The following is a 17,260-nucleotide window of genomic DNA, read 5'->3' as shown; positions in this document are numbered from 1 at the left end:
TGTCGGAGGCCGGAGGCTGAGTTATACTGTCGGAGGCTGAGTTATACTGTCGGAGGCTGAGTTATACTGTCGGAGGCTGAGTTATACTGTCGGTGGCTGAGTTGCACTGTCAGTGGCTGAGTTGCACTGTCGGAGGCTGAGTTATACTGTCGGAGGCTGAGTTATACTGTCGGCGGCTGAGTTATACTGTCGGCGGCTGAGTTATACTGACGGAGGCTGAGTTATACTGTCGGAGGCTGAGTTACACTGTCGGTGGCTGAGTTATACTGTCGGAGGCTGAGTTATACTGTCGGAGGCTGAGTTATACTGTCGGAGGCTGAGTTATACAGTCGGAGGCTGAGTTATACTGTCGGTGGCTGAGTTATACAGTCGGAGGCTGAGTTATACTGTCGGTGGCTGAGTTATACTGTCGGAGGCTGAGTTATACTGTCGGCGGCTGAGTTATACTGTCGGAGGCTGAGTTATACTGTCGGAGGCTGAGTTATACTGTCGGAGGCTGAGTTATACTGTCGGTGGCTGAGTTATACTGTCGGAGGCTGAGTTATACTGTCGGTGGCTGAGTTATACTGTCGGAGGCTGAGTTATACTGTCGGAGGCTGAGTTATACTGTCAGAGGCTGAGTTATACTGTCGGTGGCTGAGTTATACTGTCGGAGGCTGAGTTATACTGTCGGAGGCTGAGTTATACTGTCGGTGGCTGAGTTGCACTGTCGGTGGCTGAGTTATACTGTCGGTGGCTGAGTTATACTGTCGGAGGCTGAGTTATACAGTCGGAGGCTGAGTTGCACTGTCGGTGGCTGAGTTATACTGTCGGTGGCTGAGTTATACTGTCGGAGGCTGAGTTATACTGTCGGAGGCTGAGTTATACTGTCGGTGGCTGAGTTGCACTGTCGGTGGCTGAGTTATACTGTCGGTGGCTGAGTTGCACTGTCGGTGGCTGAGTTATACTGTCGGTGGCTGAGTTATACTGTCGGAGGCTGAGTTATACTGTCGGAGGCTGAGTTATACTGTCGGAGGCTGAGTTATACTGTCGGAGGCTGAGTTATACTGTCGGAGGCTGAGTTATACAGTCGGAGGCTGAGTTATACTGTCGGAGGCCGGAGGCTGAGTTATACTGTCGGTGGCTGAGTTATACTGTCGGAGGCTGAGTTATACTGTCGGAGGCTGAGTTATACTGTCGGTGGCTGAGTTATACTGTCGGAGGCTGAGTTATACTGTCGGAGGCTGAGTTATACTGTCGGTGGCTGAGTTATACTGTCAGAGGCTGAGTTATACTGTCGGAGGCCGGAGGCTGAGTTATACTGTCGGAGGCTGAGTTATACAGTCGGTGGCTGAGTTATACAGTCGGAGGCTGAGTTATACTGTCGGACGCTGAGTTATACAGTCGGAGGCTGAGTTATACTGTCGGAGGCTGAGTTATACTGTCGGAGGCTGAGTTATACTGTCGGAGGCTGAGTTATACAGTCGGAGGCTGAGTTATACTGTCGGTGGCTGAGTTATACAGTCGGAGGCTGAGTTATACTGTCGGTGGCTGAGTTATACTGTCGGAGGCCGGAGGCTGAGTTATACTGTCGGAGGCTGAGTTATACTGTCGGAGGCTGAGTTATACTGTCGGAGGCTGAGTTATACTGTCGGTGGCTGAGTTGCACTGTCGGTGGCTGAGTTGCACTGTCGGAGGCTGAGTTATACTGTCGGAGGCTGAGTTATACTGTCGGAGGCTGAGTTATACTGTCGGAGGCTGAGTTATACTGTCGGCGGCTGAGTTATACTGTCGGCGGCTGAGTTATACTGACGGAGGCTGAGTTATACTGTCGGAGGCTGAGTTACACTGTCGGTGGCTGAGTTATACTGTCGGAGGCTGAGTTATACTGTCGGAGGCTGAGTTATACTGTCGGAGGCTGAGTTATACAGTCGGAGGCTGAGTTATACTGTCGGTGGCTGAGTTATACAGTCGGAGGCTGAGTTATACTGTCGGTGGCTGAGTTATACTGTCGGAGGCCGGAGGCTGAGTTATACTGTCTGTGGCTGAGTTATACTGTCGGAGGCCGGAGGCTGAGTTATACTGTCGGTGGCTGAGTTATACTGTCGGCGGCTGAGTTATACTGTCGGAGGCTGAGTTACACTGTCGGTGGCTGAGTTGCACTGTCGGTTTAAAATCATCTGGAGCCAGGCTCGCAACACTGAGATAATCATCCATCTGAAAAATGATATGCGTTTTGGTAACTTTGATTACCAGATGGTGCCTTATTATTGCTATAAATTAAGAACTCTCTGATAGAAAAGTGTTCCGTCACGTCCAACTACGTCGACCATTTTCATTTGCTCATACAGAATTAGATCCGGATATAATCACGGCCACCTGGTGAAGTTAGCATAGGGCTAAGTGAGCCAGGTTGTGTGATGGGAAATGCTAACATTTTTAATCGTTTGATGGTTAAACTTAAACTTTTCATAACGTTCACAAGTATGGCCCCAGCAAGTTTCAACTTTTAAAAACAATCATGTGTTTCATATTTACTGTATATCTGTACATTTACAGCCACGTACAGTACATATGTCAGTGTGAATACTCACCAGTATGGAGAGAGCCTCAGTGTTGTTGATGGAGCAGGCTAACATGACAGGAGTGTTGCCCAGACATCCTTCTAGGTTAGACTCTGTCTTATAGTGGGACAACAGGAGCTGCACACACACACACACACACACAGGAATAATGAGACCTTTTGTGATACATAAAACCTCTCTCCACTCTCGGCTTCCTGCCACAGGGACAGCTGGTATTGTCACCCCAGAACAGACAACAGAAAGGCTGACAAGGTCCTACGAGCCAACAAGGTTCTAGAGCCAACAAGGTTCTATGAGCCAACAAGGTTCTATGAGCCAACAAGGTTCTACGAGCCAACAAGTTTCTAGAGCCAACAAGGTCCTACGAGCCAACAAGTTTCTAGAGCCAACAAGGTTCTACGAGCCAACAAGGTTCTAGAGCCAACAAGTTCCTAGAGCCAACAAGGTTCTAGAGCCAACAAGGTCCTAGAGCCAACAAGGTCCTAGAGCCAACACGGTTCTAGAGCCAACAAGGTTCTAGAGCCAACAAGGTTCTAGAGCCAACAAGGTTCCAGAGCCAAGGGTACTCGGGTTCAATCATCTTTAGCACAATGCGTGGCTGTGGCACGCAAACCCTTTCTATTCAGGTTTCTCCAGCCACCTAACCCCAGACTGACCACATCATTTACGCCCACACTCAATCAGTCACCCACACTCAGTCACCCACACTCAGTCACCCACGCTCAGTCACCCACACTCAGTCACCCACACTCGGTCACCCACACTCAGTCACCCACACTCGGTCACCCACACTCGGTCACCCACACTCGGTCACCCACACTCGGTCACCCACATTCGGTCACCCACACTCAATCACCCACGCTCAGTCACCCACACTCAGTCACCCACACTCGGTCACCCACACTGTGATACATTCATGTCTTGGATCCATTGACCCTTGACCCCTGGCAGACCACTGGGTTACTAGATGCCCCTGTCCCACCAAACATGTTTTTTCCACAAATTTGTAATTACCTACAGTTGAAGTTGGAAGTTTACATACACTTAGGTTGGAATCATTCAAATTCGTTTTTAAACCACTCCACACATTTCTTTTTAACCATCTATAGTTTTGGAAAGTCAGTTAGGACATCTACTTTGTGCATGACACACGTCATTTTTCCAACAATTGTTTACTGACAGATTATTTCACTTATAATTCACTGTATCACAATTCCAGTGGGTCAGAAGTTTACTTACAGTAAATTGACTGTTCCTTTAAACAGCTTGGACAATTCCAGAAAATAATGTCATGGCTTTAGAAGCTTCTGATCGGCTAATTGACATCAGTTGAGTCAATTGGAGGTGTACCTGTGGATATATTTCAAGGACTACCTTCAAACTCAGTGCCTCTTTAGTTGACATCATGGGAAAATCAAAAGAAATCAGCCAAGACCTGTTGTAGACCTCCACATGTCGGGTTCATCCTTGGGAGCAATTTCCAAACACCTGAAGGTACCACGTTCATCTGTACAAACAACAGTACGCAAGTATAAACACCATGGGACCATGCGGCCATCATACAGCTCAGGAAGGATACGCGTTCTGTCTCCTAGAGATGAACGTACTTTGGTGCGAAAAGTGCAAATCAATCCCAGAACAACAGCAAAGGACCTTGTGAAGATGCTGGAGGAAACAGGTGCAAAAGTATCTATATCCACAGTAAAATGAGTCCAATATCGACCTAACCTGAAAGGCCGCTCAGCAAGGAAGAAGCCACTGCTCCAAAACCACCATAAAAAAGCCAGACTACGGTTTGAAACTGCACATGGTGACAAAGATTGTACTTTTTGGAGAAATGTCCTCTGGTCTGATGAAACAAAAATAAACTGTTTGGCCATGATGCCCATCGTTATGCTTGAAGGAAAAAGGGGGATGCTTGCAAGCCGAAGAACACCATACCAACCGTGAAGCACGGGGGTGGCAGCATCATGTTGTGGGGGTGCTTTGCTGCAGGAGGGACTGGTGCACTTCACAAAATAGATGGCATCATGAGGTATGAAAAATATCCAAAAATATTGAAGCAACATCTCAAGACATCAGTCAGGAAGTTAAAGTTTGGTCGAAAATGGGTCTTCCAAATGGACAATGACCCCAAGCATACTTCCAAAGTTGTGGCAAAATGGCTTAAGGACAACAAAGTCAAGATATTGGACTGGCCATCACAAAGCCCTGACCTCAATCCTATAGAAAATTTGTGGGCAGAACTGAAAAGCGTGTGCGAGCATGGAGGCCTACAAACCTGACTCAGTTACACCAGCTCTGTCAGGAGGAATGGGACAAATTTCACCCAACTTATTGTGGGAAGCTTGTGGAAGGCTACCCGAAATGTTTTTACTGGGATTAAATGTCAGGAATTGGGAAAACTGAGTTTAAATGTATTTGGCTAAGATGTATGTAAACTTCCTACTTCAACTGTACATCATGTTATCCATTTGGAGCGCAACATCACATTTCTAAAAAATGTGTCTTAATTTGGCATGACTATAAATTAGGCAACTGAAGGCAAATAGGGAGTATTTTAACTTTAAATGTGTTAGACGATAATGATACGCCTTTCAAACGTTGCCACATTGTGTTCAACATTATCAGCATGGCTTGATGTCTACTGTGTCTTAGAGAATTAGAGTCGTTAAACGGGTGTCACGTTCGTTATAAGGATCGGACCAAGGTGCAGCGTGGTATGCGTACATTCTTATTTATTAAAAGAATGAACACTGAACAAACTAACAAAATAACAAAACGAAACAAGAAGCTATACAAACGAGTGCTGACAGGGAACTACACATAGACAAGATTCCACAACAGAAAGTGGGAAACAGGGCTGCCTAAATATGATGCCCAATTGGAGACAACGATAAACCATATCAGGCCAACATAGAAATACAAAACCCCTAAACCTACAACAACCCTAGACATACAAAACCCTAGACAAACAACACTAGAGTACCCACCCTAGTCACACCCTGACCTAACCAAAATATATAGAAAACAGAGATATCTAAGGTCAGGGCGTGACAACGGGAGAAATGACGAGTGTGTTGATATAATGGGAATTATTGTCAAAATTCAGCTTTTAACAACCATCAGAATTGGTAAAAAACATTCTGCATGCCAACATATTAGGCAATAATTAAGAGTAGGCAAAGTGATCGTGTCAGATGAAAATAATTTCAAATGTTTTACTATTGAAAAATGTGATGTACCGTCACATACACTGCGGTTGTCTGAAGCAATGTGTGCTATAGAGTTCACAGCTGGCGATGCCTCATCGTGATTGGTTATCCCCCAATTTACAACACTATCGATGAACGTCATCACTATCTTTCCTTTGCATGACCTCAAACTGTCGTGATTACCAGCTGAAATAAACGTTTATGACTTGATTTGTGTCTGGTCAGTGATTTTACATCGTCCTAAAACCTACACTTAGGAATCCTGTTTAAACCTGTTTCAAGACAACAACAAAAAATCCTAATTTAGAATTTTTCTGAGACGCTTTGTGGATACGGGCCCTCGTCATATCAAGACGACTGGAAACTGAAAAATACAAGGTCAACATGTTTTGTTAAGTTACTTTTTCCTCAATTTTTTTCTCTAACTTTATAGCAAAGGTTGAATATGTCATTGTAGCCAGCGACCTCCACCTAATAATTTCATATAAAACAAACGGCATTACCGTCAGAATCAACAGTCAACAGTCATATAATATAATTAGCTTAACAGCCAACGTGTAGAATTTAACATTACTATTAAAATCAGTGGTGGGTTTTCAGGGAAGCCAAGGGAAGCCAGGCTTCCCCCACAAAAATGTACTCGCAAAAAATAAAAAACACATACAAATAATGTATCTTTTGTCTCTGTGTTTCATACATTTCCTTCAATTTGCAAGAGGCTGAATGTATCCCACCGGGGAGAAAGCATCCGAGAAAATGAAACAGCGCCCCCTCTGTCTCAGCATGTGTAACCCATCTATTTGATTCTGTCTGGTCAAAAAAAGTATGACATTGTTGTAGCCCGCAGCATTGAATGCATGGGAAGCCAGTGAGAATTTGGCCACCATTGATAAAACATTTATAAAAATAATAGCCAATCAGCATTGAGCTAAACTGAGTGAGCTCAGCTGTGAATGGTCCTGACCCAACAACAAAAAAGTGTCAAGGGAAGACAGATTGGATTTGGCTTCACATCAATCCCATTGCATCAGAAGCCAAACGTCATTGACAGAAGAAAAAACTTGAATTGTTGCATCTCGTTGTGTCATTGTCCTCCGGTGGCTAGCTAGCTAAAATAGTCCCTTTCCTAAATTAGCCATTAAATAGAGATAAGGATTTGGACATGTGGTTTTGCTTAATTCTCCGTACTGGTCAATGATTATAACTGTGATTCTGATCCAACCATAAATTCATATATTTTCCCCTGAGAGAATAGTGTAACCGGGAGGGTTTTGGAAGGGGAAGTTACGAGCCGGTATAGGCTAAGTAAGGCTCACAGTGTCTCACCTTGACCAGGTGGTTGTGTTGGTGGCTGACCGCCAGGTGTAGAGGAGACATCAAGGCCTTGTTGAGGACGTTGGGTTCGACCCCCAGCTCTAACAGAGCCCTGCAGCTCTCTGACTGGTTCCTCTCCACGGCCCAATGCAGCGGCATAGACCCCTCATCATCATACAGGTTCCACTCTGGGAGGACAGAGGTAGGAAACGTATGCATACACACACAGTCACCGGATAAACAGACACATACATAAACAGACGCATACACACACGCACAATGACGGTACACACACACACACACACACACACACACACACACACACACACACACACACACACACACACGCAATTAAGCAGAGGAAAAGGATAAGTAATACATATTTTAAAAATCAAACAGAACTCAGTTGACCAACCATGTTCTAGTGTGCGTCCCAAATAGGATCACATTCCATAAATAGTGCACTACTTTTAACCAGAACCCTATGGACCCTGGTCAAAAGAAGTAAACTACATAGGGAATAGGGTGCCGTTTGGGATGAAGAACCCTAGAATGACATGGCGCTGAGCGGGAGCCTCACCATCTCTGTGTGTGTTGCTGCAGATGAACCTGATAACAGGGATGTTTCCTGCACCAGCAGCGTGGTGGACCAGAGAGGCACCAGAGTCATCCTGTTCCCTCAGTACCCCTGGGTCTCTCCTCACCAAGCCCTCCAGCTGGGACACATCACCTCCCCGAGCCCACTGGACAGAGGTGAGGAACCGATGGGGACAGAGGTAAGGAACCGATAGAGACAGGGGTAATGAATCGATGGGAACAGAGGTAAGGAACCGATGGACACAGAGGTAATGAATCGATGGAGACAGAGGTAAGGAACCGATGGGGACAGGGGTAAGGAACCGATGGGGACAGAGGTAAGGAACCGATAGAGACAGAGGTAAGGAACCGATGGAGACAGAGGTAAGGAACCGATGGGGACAGAGGTAAGGAACCGATGGGGACAGGGGTAAGGAACCGATGGGGACAGAGGTAAGGAACCGATAGAGACAGAGGTAAGGAACCGATGGAGACAGAGGTAAGGAACCGATGGAGACAGAGGTAAGGAACCGATGGGGACAGAGGTAAGGAACCGATGGAGACAGAGGTAAGGAACCGATGGAGACAGAGGTAATGAATCGATGGGGACAGAGGTAAGGAACCGATGGGGACAGAGGTAAGGAACCGATGGGGACAGAGGTAAGGAATCGATGGAGACAGAGGTAAGGAACCGATGGGGACAGGGGTAAGGAACCGATTGGGACAGAGGTAAGGAACCGATAGAGACAGAGGTAAGGAACCGATGGAGACAGAGGTAAGGAACCGATGGAGACAGAGGTAAGGAACCGATGGGGACAGAGGTAAGGAACCGATGGAGACAGAGGTAAGGAACCGATGGAGACAGAGGTAATGAATCGATGGGGACAGAGGTAAGGAACCGATGGGGACAGAGGTAAGGAACCGATGGGGACAGAGGTAAGGAACCGATAGAGACAGAGGTAAGGAACCGATGGAGACAGAGGTAAGGAACCGATGGGGACAGAGGTAAGGAACCGATGGGGACAGAGGTAAGGAACCGATAGAGACAGAGGTAAGGAACCGATGGAGACAGAGGTAAGGAACCGATGGAGACAGAGGTAATGAATCGATGGGGACAGAGGTAAGGAACCGATGGGGACAGAGGTAAGGAACCGATGGGGACAGAGGTAAGGAACCGATGGGGACAGAGCTAAGGAACCGATGGAGACAGAGGTAAGGAACCGATGGAGACAGACGTAAGGAACCGATGGGGACAGAGTTAAGGAACCGATGGAGACGGAGGTAAGGAACCGATGGAGACGGAGGTGAGGAACCGATGGAGACGGAGGTGAGGAACCGATGGAGACGGAGGTGAGGAACCGATGGGGACAGAGGTAAGGAACCGATGGGGACAGAGGTAAGGAACCGATGGGGACAGAGGTAAGGAACCGATGGAGACAGAGGTAAGGAACCGATGGAGACAGAGGTAAGGAACCGATGGGGACAGAGGTAAGGAACCGATGGGGACAGAGGTAAGGAACCGATGGAGACAGAGGTAAGGAACAGATGGGGACAGAGGTAAGGAACCGATGGGGACAGAGGTAAGGAACCGATGGGGACAGAGGTAAGGAACCGATGGGGACAGAGGTAAGGAACCGATGGAGACAGAGGTAAGGAACCGATGGGGACAGAGGTAAGGAACCGATGGAGACAGAGGTAAGGAACCGATGGGGACAGAGGTAAGGAACCGATGGGGACAGAGGTAAGGAACCGATGGGGACAGAGGTGAGGAAAGGGTGGGGACAGAGGTAAGGAACCGATGGGGAACAGAGGTAAGGAACCGGTGGGGACAGAGGTAAGGAACCGGTGGGGACAGAGGTAAGGAACCGATGGAGACAGAGGTAAGGAACCGATGGGGACAGAGGTAAGGAACCGGTGGGGACAGAGGTAAGGAACCGATGGAGACAGAGGTAAGGAAAGGGTGGGGACAGAGGTAAGGAACCGATGGGGAACAGAGGTAAGGAACCGGTGGGGACAGAGGTAAGGAACCGGTGGGGACAGAGGTAAGGAACCGATGGAGACAGAGGTAAGGAACCGGTGGGGACAGAGGTAAGGAACCGGTGGGGACAGAGGTAAGGAACCGATGGAGACAGAGGTAAGGAACCGGTGGGGACAGAGGTAAGGAACCGGTGGGGACAGAGGTAAGGAACCGATGGGGACAGAGGTAAGGAATCGATGGGGACAGAGGTAAGGAACCGATGGGGACAGAGGTAAGGAACCGATGGGGACAGAGGTAAGGAACCGATGGGGACAGAGGTGAGGAACCGATGGGGACAGAGGTGAGGAACCGATGGGGACAGAGGTGAGGAACCGATGGGGACGGAGGTAAGGAACCGATGGAGACGGAGGTAAGGAACCGATGGAGACGGAGGTGAGGAACCGATGGAGACGGAGGTGAGGAACCGATGGAGACAGAGGTGAGGAACCGATGGGGACAGAGGTAAGGAACCGATGGGGACAGAGGTAAGGAACCGATGGAGACAGAGGTAAGGAACCGGTGGGGACAGAGGTAAGGAACCGGTGGGGACAGAGGTAAGGAACCGATGGAGACAGAGGTAAGGAACCGGTGGGGACAGAGGTAAGGAACCGGTGGGGACAGAGGTAAGGAACCGGTGGGGACAGAGGTAAGGAACCGATGGAGACAGAGGTAAGGAACCGGTGGGGACAGAGGTAAGGAACCGATGGGGACAGAGGTAAGGAATCGATGGGGACAGAGGTAAGGAACCGATGGGGACAGAGGTAAGGAACCGATGGGGACAGAGGTAAGGAACCGATGGGGACAGAGGTAAGGAACCGATGGAGACAGAGGTGAGGAACCGATGGGGACGGAGGTGAGGAACCGATGGGGACGGAGGTAAGGAACCGATGGAGACGGAGGTAAGGAACCGATGGAGACGGAGGTGAGGAACCGATGGAGACAGAGGTGAGGAACCGATGGAGACAGAGGTGAGGAACCGATGGGGACAGAGGTAAGGAACCGATGGGGACAGAGGTAAGGAACCGATGGGGACAGAGGTAAGGAACCGATGGGGACAGAGGTAAGGAACCGATGGAGACAGAGGTAAGGAACCGATGGGGACAGAGGTAAGGAACCGATGGGGACAGAGGTAAGGAACCGATGGAGACAGAGGTAAGGAACAGATGGGGACAGAGGTAAGGAACCGATGGAGACAGAGGTAAGGAACAGATGGGGACAGAGGTAAGGAACCGATGGGGACAGAGGTAAGGAACCGATGGGGACAGAGGTAAGGAACCGATGGGGACAGAGGTAAGGAACCGATGGAGACAGAGGTAAGGAACCGATGGGGACAGAGGTAAGGAACCGATGGAGACAGAGGTAAGGAACCGATGGGGACAGAGGTAAGGAACCGATGGGGACAGAGGTGAGGAACCGATGGGGACAGAGGTGAGGAACCGATGGAGACAGAGGTGAGGAACCGATGGAGACAGAGGTGAGGAACCGATGGAGACAGAGGTGAGGAACCGGTGGAGACAGAGGTGAGGAACCGGTGGGGACAGAGGTGAGGAACCGGTGGGGACAGAGGTAAGGAACCGGTGGGGACAGAGGTAAGGAACCGGTGGGGACAGAGGTAAGGAACCGATGGAGACAGAGGTAAGGAAAGGGTGGGGACAGAGGTAAGGAACCGATGGGGAACAGAGGTAAGGAACCGATGGAGACAGAGGTAAGGAAAGGGTGGGGACAGAGGTAAGGAACCGATGGAGACAGAGGTAAGGAACCGATGGGGACAGAGGTAAGGAACCGATGGGGACAGAGGTGAGGAACCGATGGGGACAGAGGTGAGGAACCGATGGAGACAGAGGTGAGGAACCGATGGAGACAGAGGTGAGGAACCGATGGAGACAGAGGTGAGGAACCGGTGGGGACAGAGGTGAGGAACCGGTGGGGACAGAGGTAAGGAACCGGTGGGGACAGAGGTAAGGAACCGGTGGGGACAGAGGTAAGGAACCGATGGGGACAGAGGTAAGGAACCGATGGGGACAGAGGTGAGGAACCGATGGAGACAGAGGTGAGGAACAGATGGAGACAGAGGTAAGGAACCGATGGGGACAGAGGTAAGGAACCGATGGGGACAGAGCTAAGGAACCGATGGAGACAGAGGTAAGGAACCGATGGAGACAGAGGTAAGGAACCGATGGAGACAGAGGTGAGGAACCGATGGGGACAGAGGTAAGGAACCGATGGGGACAGAGGTAAGGAACCGATGGAGACAGAGGTAAGGAATCGATGGAGACAGAGGTAAGGAACCGATGGAGACAGAGGTAAGGAACCGATGGAGACAGAGGTGAGGAACCGATGGGGACAGAGGTAAGGAACAGATGGAGACAGAGGTAAGGAACCGATGGAGACAGAGGTAAGGAACCGATGGGGACAGAGGTGAGGAACCGATGGGGACAGAGGTAAGGAACAGATGGAGACAGAGGTAAGGAACCGATGGAGACAGAGGTAAGGAACCGGTGGGGACAGAGGTAAGGAACCGGTGGGGACAGAGGTAAGGAACCGATGGGGACAGAGGTAAGGAACCGGTGGGGACAGAGGTAAGGAACCGATGGGGACAGAGGTAAGGAACCGATGGGGACAGAGGTAAGGAACCGATGGAGACAGAGGTGAGGAACCGATGGGGACAGAGGTAAGGAACCGATGGGGACAGAGGTGAGGAACCGATGGGGACAGAGGTAAGGAACAGATGGAGACAGAGGTAAGGAACCGATGGAGACAGAGGTAAGGAACCGATGGGGACAGAGGTAAGGAACCGATGGGGACAGAGGTAAGGAACCGATGGGGACAGAGGTAAAGAACCGATAGAGACAGAGGTAAGGAACCGATGGGGACAGAGGTAAGGAACCGATGGGGACAGAGGTAAGGAACCGATGGGGACAGAGGTAAGGTAAGGAACCGATGGGGACAGAGGTAAGGAACCGATGGAGACAGAGGTAAGGAAAAGGTTAATTCCATTTCCCTTCAGTCAATTCAGGTAAACTGAACGATGTGTATGTATTGTATGACATCACATTTCCTGTTTCTGCATGTTTGTATCAGATCCTAACTCCTCATGTAGAGAGGCATTGAGGACAACAGGTGTTGGAATGGAAAAGCTCAGTTTCCTTCCTGAATAAGCAGAGAAACCTGGAAAATACTGAGTACAGCAAAACAACAGAAACAAAGATAACGTAACCGAAGAGGCCCAACTTTGTTTTGCATCTTTGGTTCCCTGTGGGGGTGTGGTGGAGGTGTTGCCTATGAGTAGATGGGGTTTAACTGTAGATTACCTATTTTGTACAACCTGAGGTGAAAGTGCCATGCATCCTTCTTTATCCCCTCCCCTCATATCCTACTCCCCTCCCACTCACAATTCCCTCCCTCCCTCCCCCACTCCCCTCCCAATCACAATTCCCTCCCTCCCTCCCCCACTCCCCTCCCACTCACAATTCCCTCACTCCCCCCACTCCCTTTCACTCCCCTCCCCTCCCACTTCCCTCCCTCCCACTTCCCCCCCTCCCACTCCCCCCCTCCCACTTCCCTCCCTCCCCCACTCCCCTCCCACTCACAATTCCCTCACTCCCCCCACTCCCTTTCACTCCCCTCCCCTCCCACTCCCTCCCTCCCACTCCCCCACCTCCCACTCCCCCCCTCCCACTTCCCTCCCTCCCACTCCCCCCTCCCACTCCCTCCCTCCCACTTCCCTCCCTCCCACTCCCCCCCCTCCCACTTCCCTCCCTCCCCCACTCCCCTCCCACTCACAATTCCCTCACTCCCTCCGCTCCCTTTCACTCCCCTCTCCTCCCACTTCCCTCCCTCCCACTCCCTCCCTCCCACTCCCCCCCCTCCCACTTCCCTCCCTCCCACTCCCCCCTCCCACTCCCTCCCTCCCACTTCCCCCCCTCCCACTCCCCCCCTCCCACTCCCTCCCCTTTTGCGATCCTTGACAAGCCAAAGACACATTTCATATTTTAAACTGACATTTCAATGAACAATAAAGCGTTGTAACTTGTACTAACCTCAACCAGGTTTATAGCTGCCTGCGTGACGTCTGTTTTTGCAGTGAGTTGGTGAGATGTTGTTGCATCATCAATCACACACTTATAGGAACCATTCTGAGGTGCCACTTCCTTGGTGAGCTGCATGTTGTCGCACAGTCCAATCGCTGAATGGAAGAAGGATAGAGTGATGTCATTAACACACGCGTGTGCACGCAGGATAACACACATACACACACTCCTGCAAGCCAGTTAACCCACTGGTCCACGGGCGCCCGGAGACGTGGATGTCCATTTAGGAAGCCTCCCGCACCTCTCTGATTCAGAGGGGTTGGGTTAAATGTGGAAGACACATTTTAGTTGAAGGAATTCAGTTGTACAACTCACTAGGTATCCCCCCAGCAAGAGTGCAGAGGGGTGAGGAGGGGTGGAGAGAGGGAATGGAGGTGAGGAGGAGTGGAGAGAGGGAATGGAGGTGAGGAGGAGTGGAGAGAGGGAATGGAGGTGAGAAGGAGTGGAGAGAGGGAATGGAGGTGAGGAGGAGTGGAGAGAGGGAATGGAGGTGAGGAGGGGTGGAGAGAGGGAATGGAGGTGAGGAGGGGTGGAGAGAGGGAATGGAGGTGAGGAGGGGTGGAGAGAGGGAATGGAGGTGAGGAGGAGTGGAGAGAGGGAATGGAGGTGAGGAGGAGTGGAGAGAGGGAATGGAGGTGAGGAGGAGTGGAGAGAGGGAATGGAGGTGAGGAGGAGTGGAGAGAGGGAATGGAGGTGAGGAGGGGTGGAGAGAGGGAATGGAGGTGAGGAGGGGTGGAGAGAGGGAATGGAGGTGAGGAGGGGTGGAGAGAGGGAATGGAGGTGAGGAGGGGTGGAGATAGGGAATGGAGGTGAGAAGGAGTGGAGAGAGGGAATGGAGGTGAGGAGGGGTGGAGAGAGGGAATGGAGGTGAGGAGGAGTGGAGAGAGGGAGGAGAGGTGAGGAGGGGTGGAGAGAGTGAATGGAGGTGAGGAGGAGTGGAGAGAGGGAGGAGAGGTGAGGAGGGGTGGAGAGAGGAAAGGGAGGTAAGGAGGGGTGTAGATAGGGAAGGGAGGTGAGGAGGGGTGGAGAGAGGGAATGGAGGTGAGAAGGAGTGGAGAGAGGGAATGGAGGTGAGGAGGGGTGGAGAGAGGGAATGGAGGTGAGGAGGGGTGGAGAGAGGGAATGGAGGTGAGGAGGGGTGGAGAGAGGGAATGGAGGTGAGGAGGGGTGTAGAGAGGGAGGAGAGGTGAGGAGGGGTGGAGAGAGGAAAGGGAGGTAAGGAGGGGTGTAGATAGGGAAGGGAGGTGAGGAGGGGTGGAGAGAGGGAATGGAGGTGAGAAGGAGTGGAGAGAGGGAATGGAGGTGAGGAGGGGTGGAGAGAGGGAATGGAGGTGAGGAGGGGTGGAGAGAGGGAATGGAGGTGAGGAGGGGTGGAGAGAGGGAATGGAGGTGAGGAGGGGTGTAGAGAGGGAGGAGAGGTGAGGAGGGGTGGAGAGAGGAAAGGGAGGTGAGGATAGGTGGAGAGAGTGATGAGAGGGGAGGAGTGGTGGAGAGAGTGAGGGGGGAGGAGGGGTGGAGAGAGGAAAGGGAGGTGAGGAGGGGTGGAGAGAGGGAGGAGAGGTGAGGAGGAGTGGAGAGAGGGAGGAGAGGTGAGGAGGGGTGGAGAGAGGAAAGGGAGGTAAGGAGGGGTGTAGATAGGGAAGGGAGGTGAGGAGGGGTGGAGAGAGGGAATGGATGTGAGAAGGAGTGGAGAGAGGGAATGGAGGTGAGGAGGGGTGGAGAGAGGGAATGGAGGTGAGGAGGGGTGGAGAGAGGGAATGGAGGTGAGGAGGGGTGGAGAGAGGGAATGGAGGTGAGGAGGGGTGGAGAGAGGGAATGGAGGTGAGGAGGGGTGGAGATAGGGAATGGAGGTGAGAAGGAGTGGAGAGAGGGAATGGAGGTGAGGAGGGGTGTAGAGAGGGAGGAGAGGTGAGGAGGGGTGGAGAGAGGAAAGGGAGGTGAGGATAGGTGGAGAGAGTGATGAGAGGGGAGGAGTGGTGGAGAGAGTGAGGGGGGAGGAGGGGTGGAGAGAGGAAAGGGAGGTGAGGAGGGGTGGAGAGAGGGAGGAGAGGTGAGGAGGGGTGTAGAGAGGAAAGGGAGGTGAGAAGGGGTGGAGAGAGGGAATGGAGGTGAGGAGGGGTGGAGAGAGGGAATGGAGGTGAGGAGGGGTGTAGAGAGGGAGGAGAGGTGAGGAGGGGTGGAGAGAGGAAAGGGAGGTGAGGATAGGTGGAGAGAGTGATGAGAGGGGAGGAGTGGTGGAGAGAGTGAGGGGGGAGGAGGGGTGGAGAGAGGAAAGGGAGGTGAGGAGGGGTGGAGAGAGGGAGGAGAGGTGAGGAGGGGTGTAGAGAGGAAAGGGAGGTGAGAAGGGGTGGAGAGAGTGAGGGGAGGTGAGGAGGGGTGGAAAAGGGAGGAGAGGTGAGGAGGGGTGAAGAGAGGGAAGGGAGGTGAGGAGAGGTGGAGAGAGTGATGAAAGGTGAGGTAAGGTGGGGTGGAGAGAGTGAGGGGAGGTGAGGAGGGGTGATATGGGGAGTTTAGACAGGGTGATATGGGGAGGAGAGTGGGAGGGGAGGAGAGGAAAAGAGCCCATCCTCCTACAACTCTGGAGAGTGGAGAGTGTGGTGAGAGGTGAGAGGGGTGATATGGGGAGGAGAGGTGAGGATGGGTGATATGGGGAGGAGAGAGGCCCTGTATTATCTCCCTGAATATAACACAAGGACCAAGCTACTATACTAGATGACATTGGTGAAGACTGGAGAGAGAGGCTGGCTGTTACCTCAGTCCTGGGTCGTGTTGAGTGTAGGCACACGAACAGAAAAGGCACACAGAAATGAGCATTAACAGGTGCTAGCTAGCAAGATAGGTATTTTTGTCACTGTTACAGAACATTCTCCTTAATGCCTGTGTAACAGTATAACTTTAGACCGTCCCCTCGCCCCGACCCGGGCGCGAACCAGGGACCCTCTGCACACATCAACAACAGTCACCCACGAAGCGTCGTTACCCATCGCTCCACAAAAGCCGCGGCCCTTGCAGAGCAAGGGGAACCACTACTTCAAGACTCAGAGCAAGTGACGTCACCGACTGAAAGGATGCTAGCGCGCACTACCGCTACCTAGCTAGCCGTTTCACATCGGTTACACCTGGGCCACATTATCTCGTGTAGAAAACGGAAACAAAAAGCACAGTTTATCATTGAACAAGTTCAGGGATGTGTTCACCAGGACCCAAATGTAAAGAAATGGTCCCAATCGGAATGGGACATGGCTGAATTTCACTAATAGAAACACGTGCCTTCTGTTGCATAACATTTTGCTACGGTTTGCTACGTTTTGCTACGGTTTGCTACGGTTTGCTACGGTTTGCTACGTTTTGCTACGTTTTGCTGCGATTTGCTACGTTTTGCTACGTTTTGCTACGTTTTGCTACGTTTTGCTACGGTTTGCTACGTTTTGCTACGGTTTGCTACGTTTTGCTACGGTTTGCTACGGTTTGCTACGTTTTGCT

The 17,260-nt window shown here is 51.2% G+C and overlaps 1 protein-coding gene across 1 annotated transcript in view; it reads right to left on the bottom strand.

Annotated features, from left to right (window-relative positions):
• The window catches only part of trpa1b (transient receptor potential cation channel, subfamily A, member 1b), a 111,407-nt gene that overhangs the window by 82,473 nt on the left and 11,674 nt on the right, over positions 1-17,260 (bottom strand). Inside the window, exons 2-5 of the mRNA XM_038996867.1 lie at positions 13,727-13,872; positions 7,674-7,836; positions 7,106-7,281; positions 2,574-2,681 (exon numbers count right to left, since the gene is read on the bottom strand). Coding sequence (XP_038852795.1) covers positions 2,574-2,681; positions 7,106-7,281; positions 7,674-7,836; positions 13,727-13,872 — 593 coding nt within the window. The remainder of the gene's footprint in view (positions 1-2,573; positions 2,682-7,105; positions 7,282-7,673; positions 7,837-13,726; positions 13,873-17,260) is intronic.

This window comes from Salvelinus namaycush, chromosome 7, assembly GCF_016432855.1.
Source record: "Salvelinus namaycush isolate Seneca chromosome 7, SaNama_1.0, whole genome shotgun sequence".
NCBI lineage: Eukaryota > Metazoa > Chordata > Actinopteri > Salmoniformes > Salmonidae > Salvelinus > Salvelinus namaycush.
The sequence above is the reverse complement of the archived record's forward strand: the minus strand, read 5'-3'. Positions and strand labels throughout refer to the sequence as shown.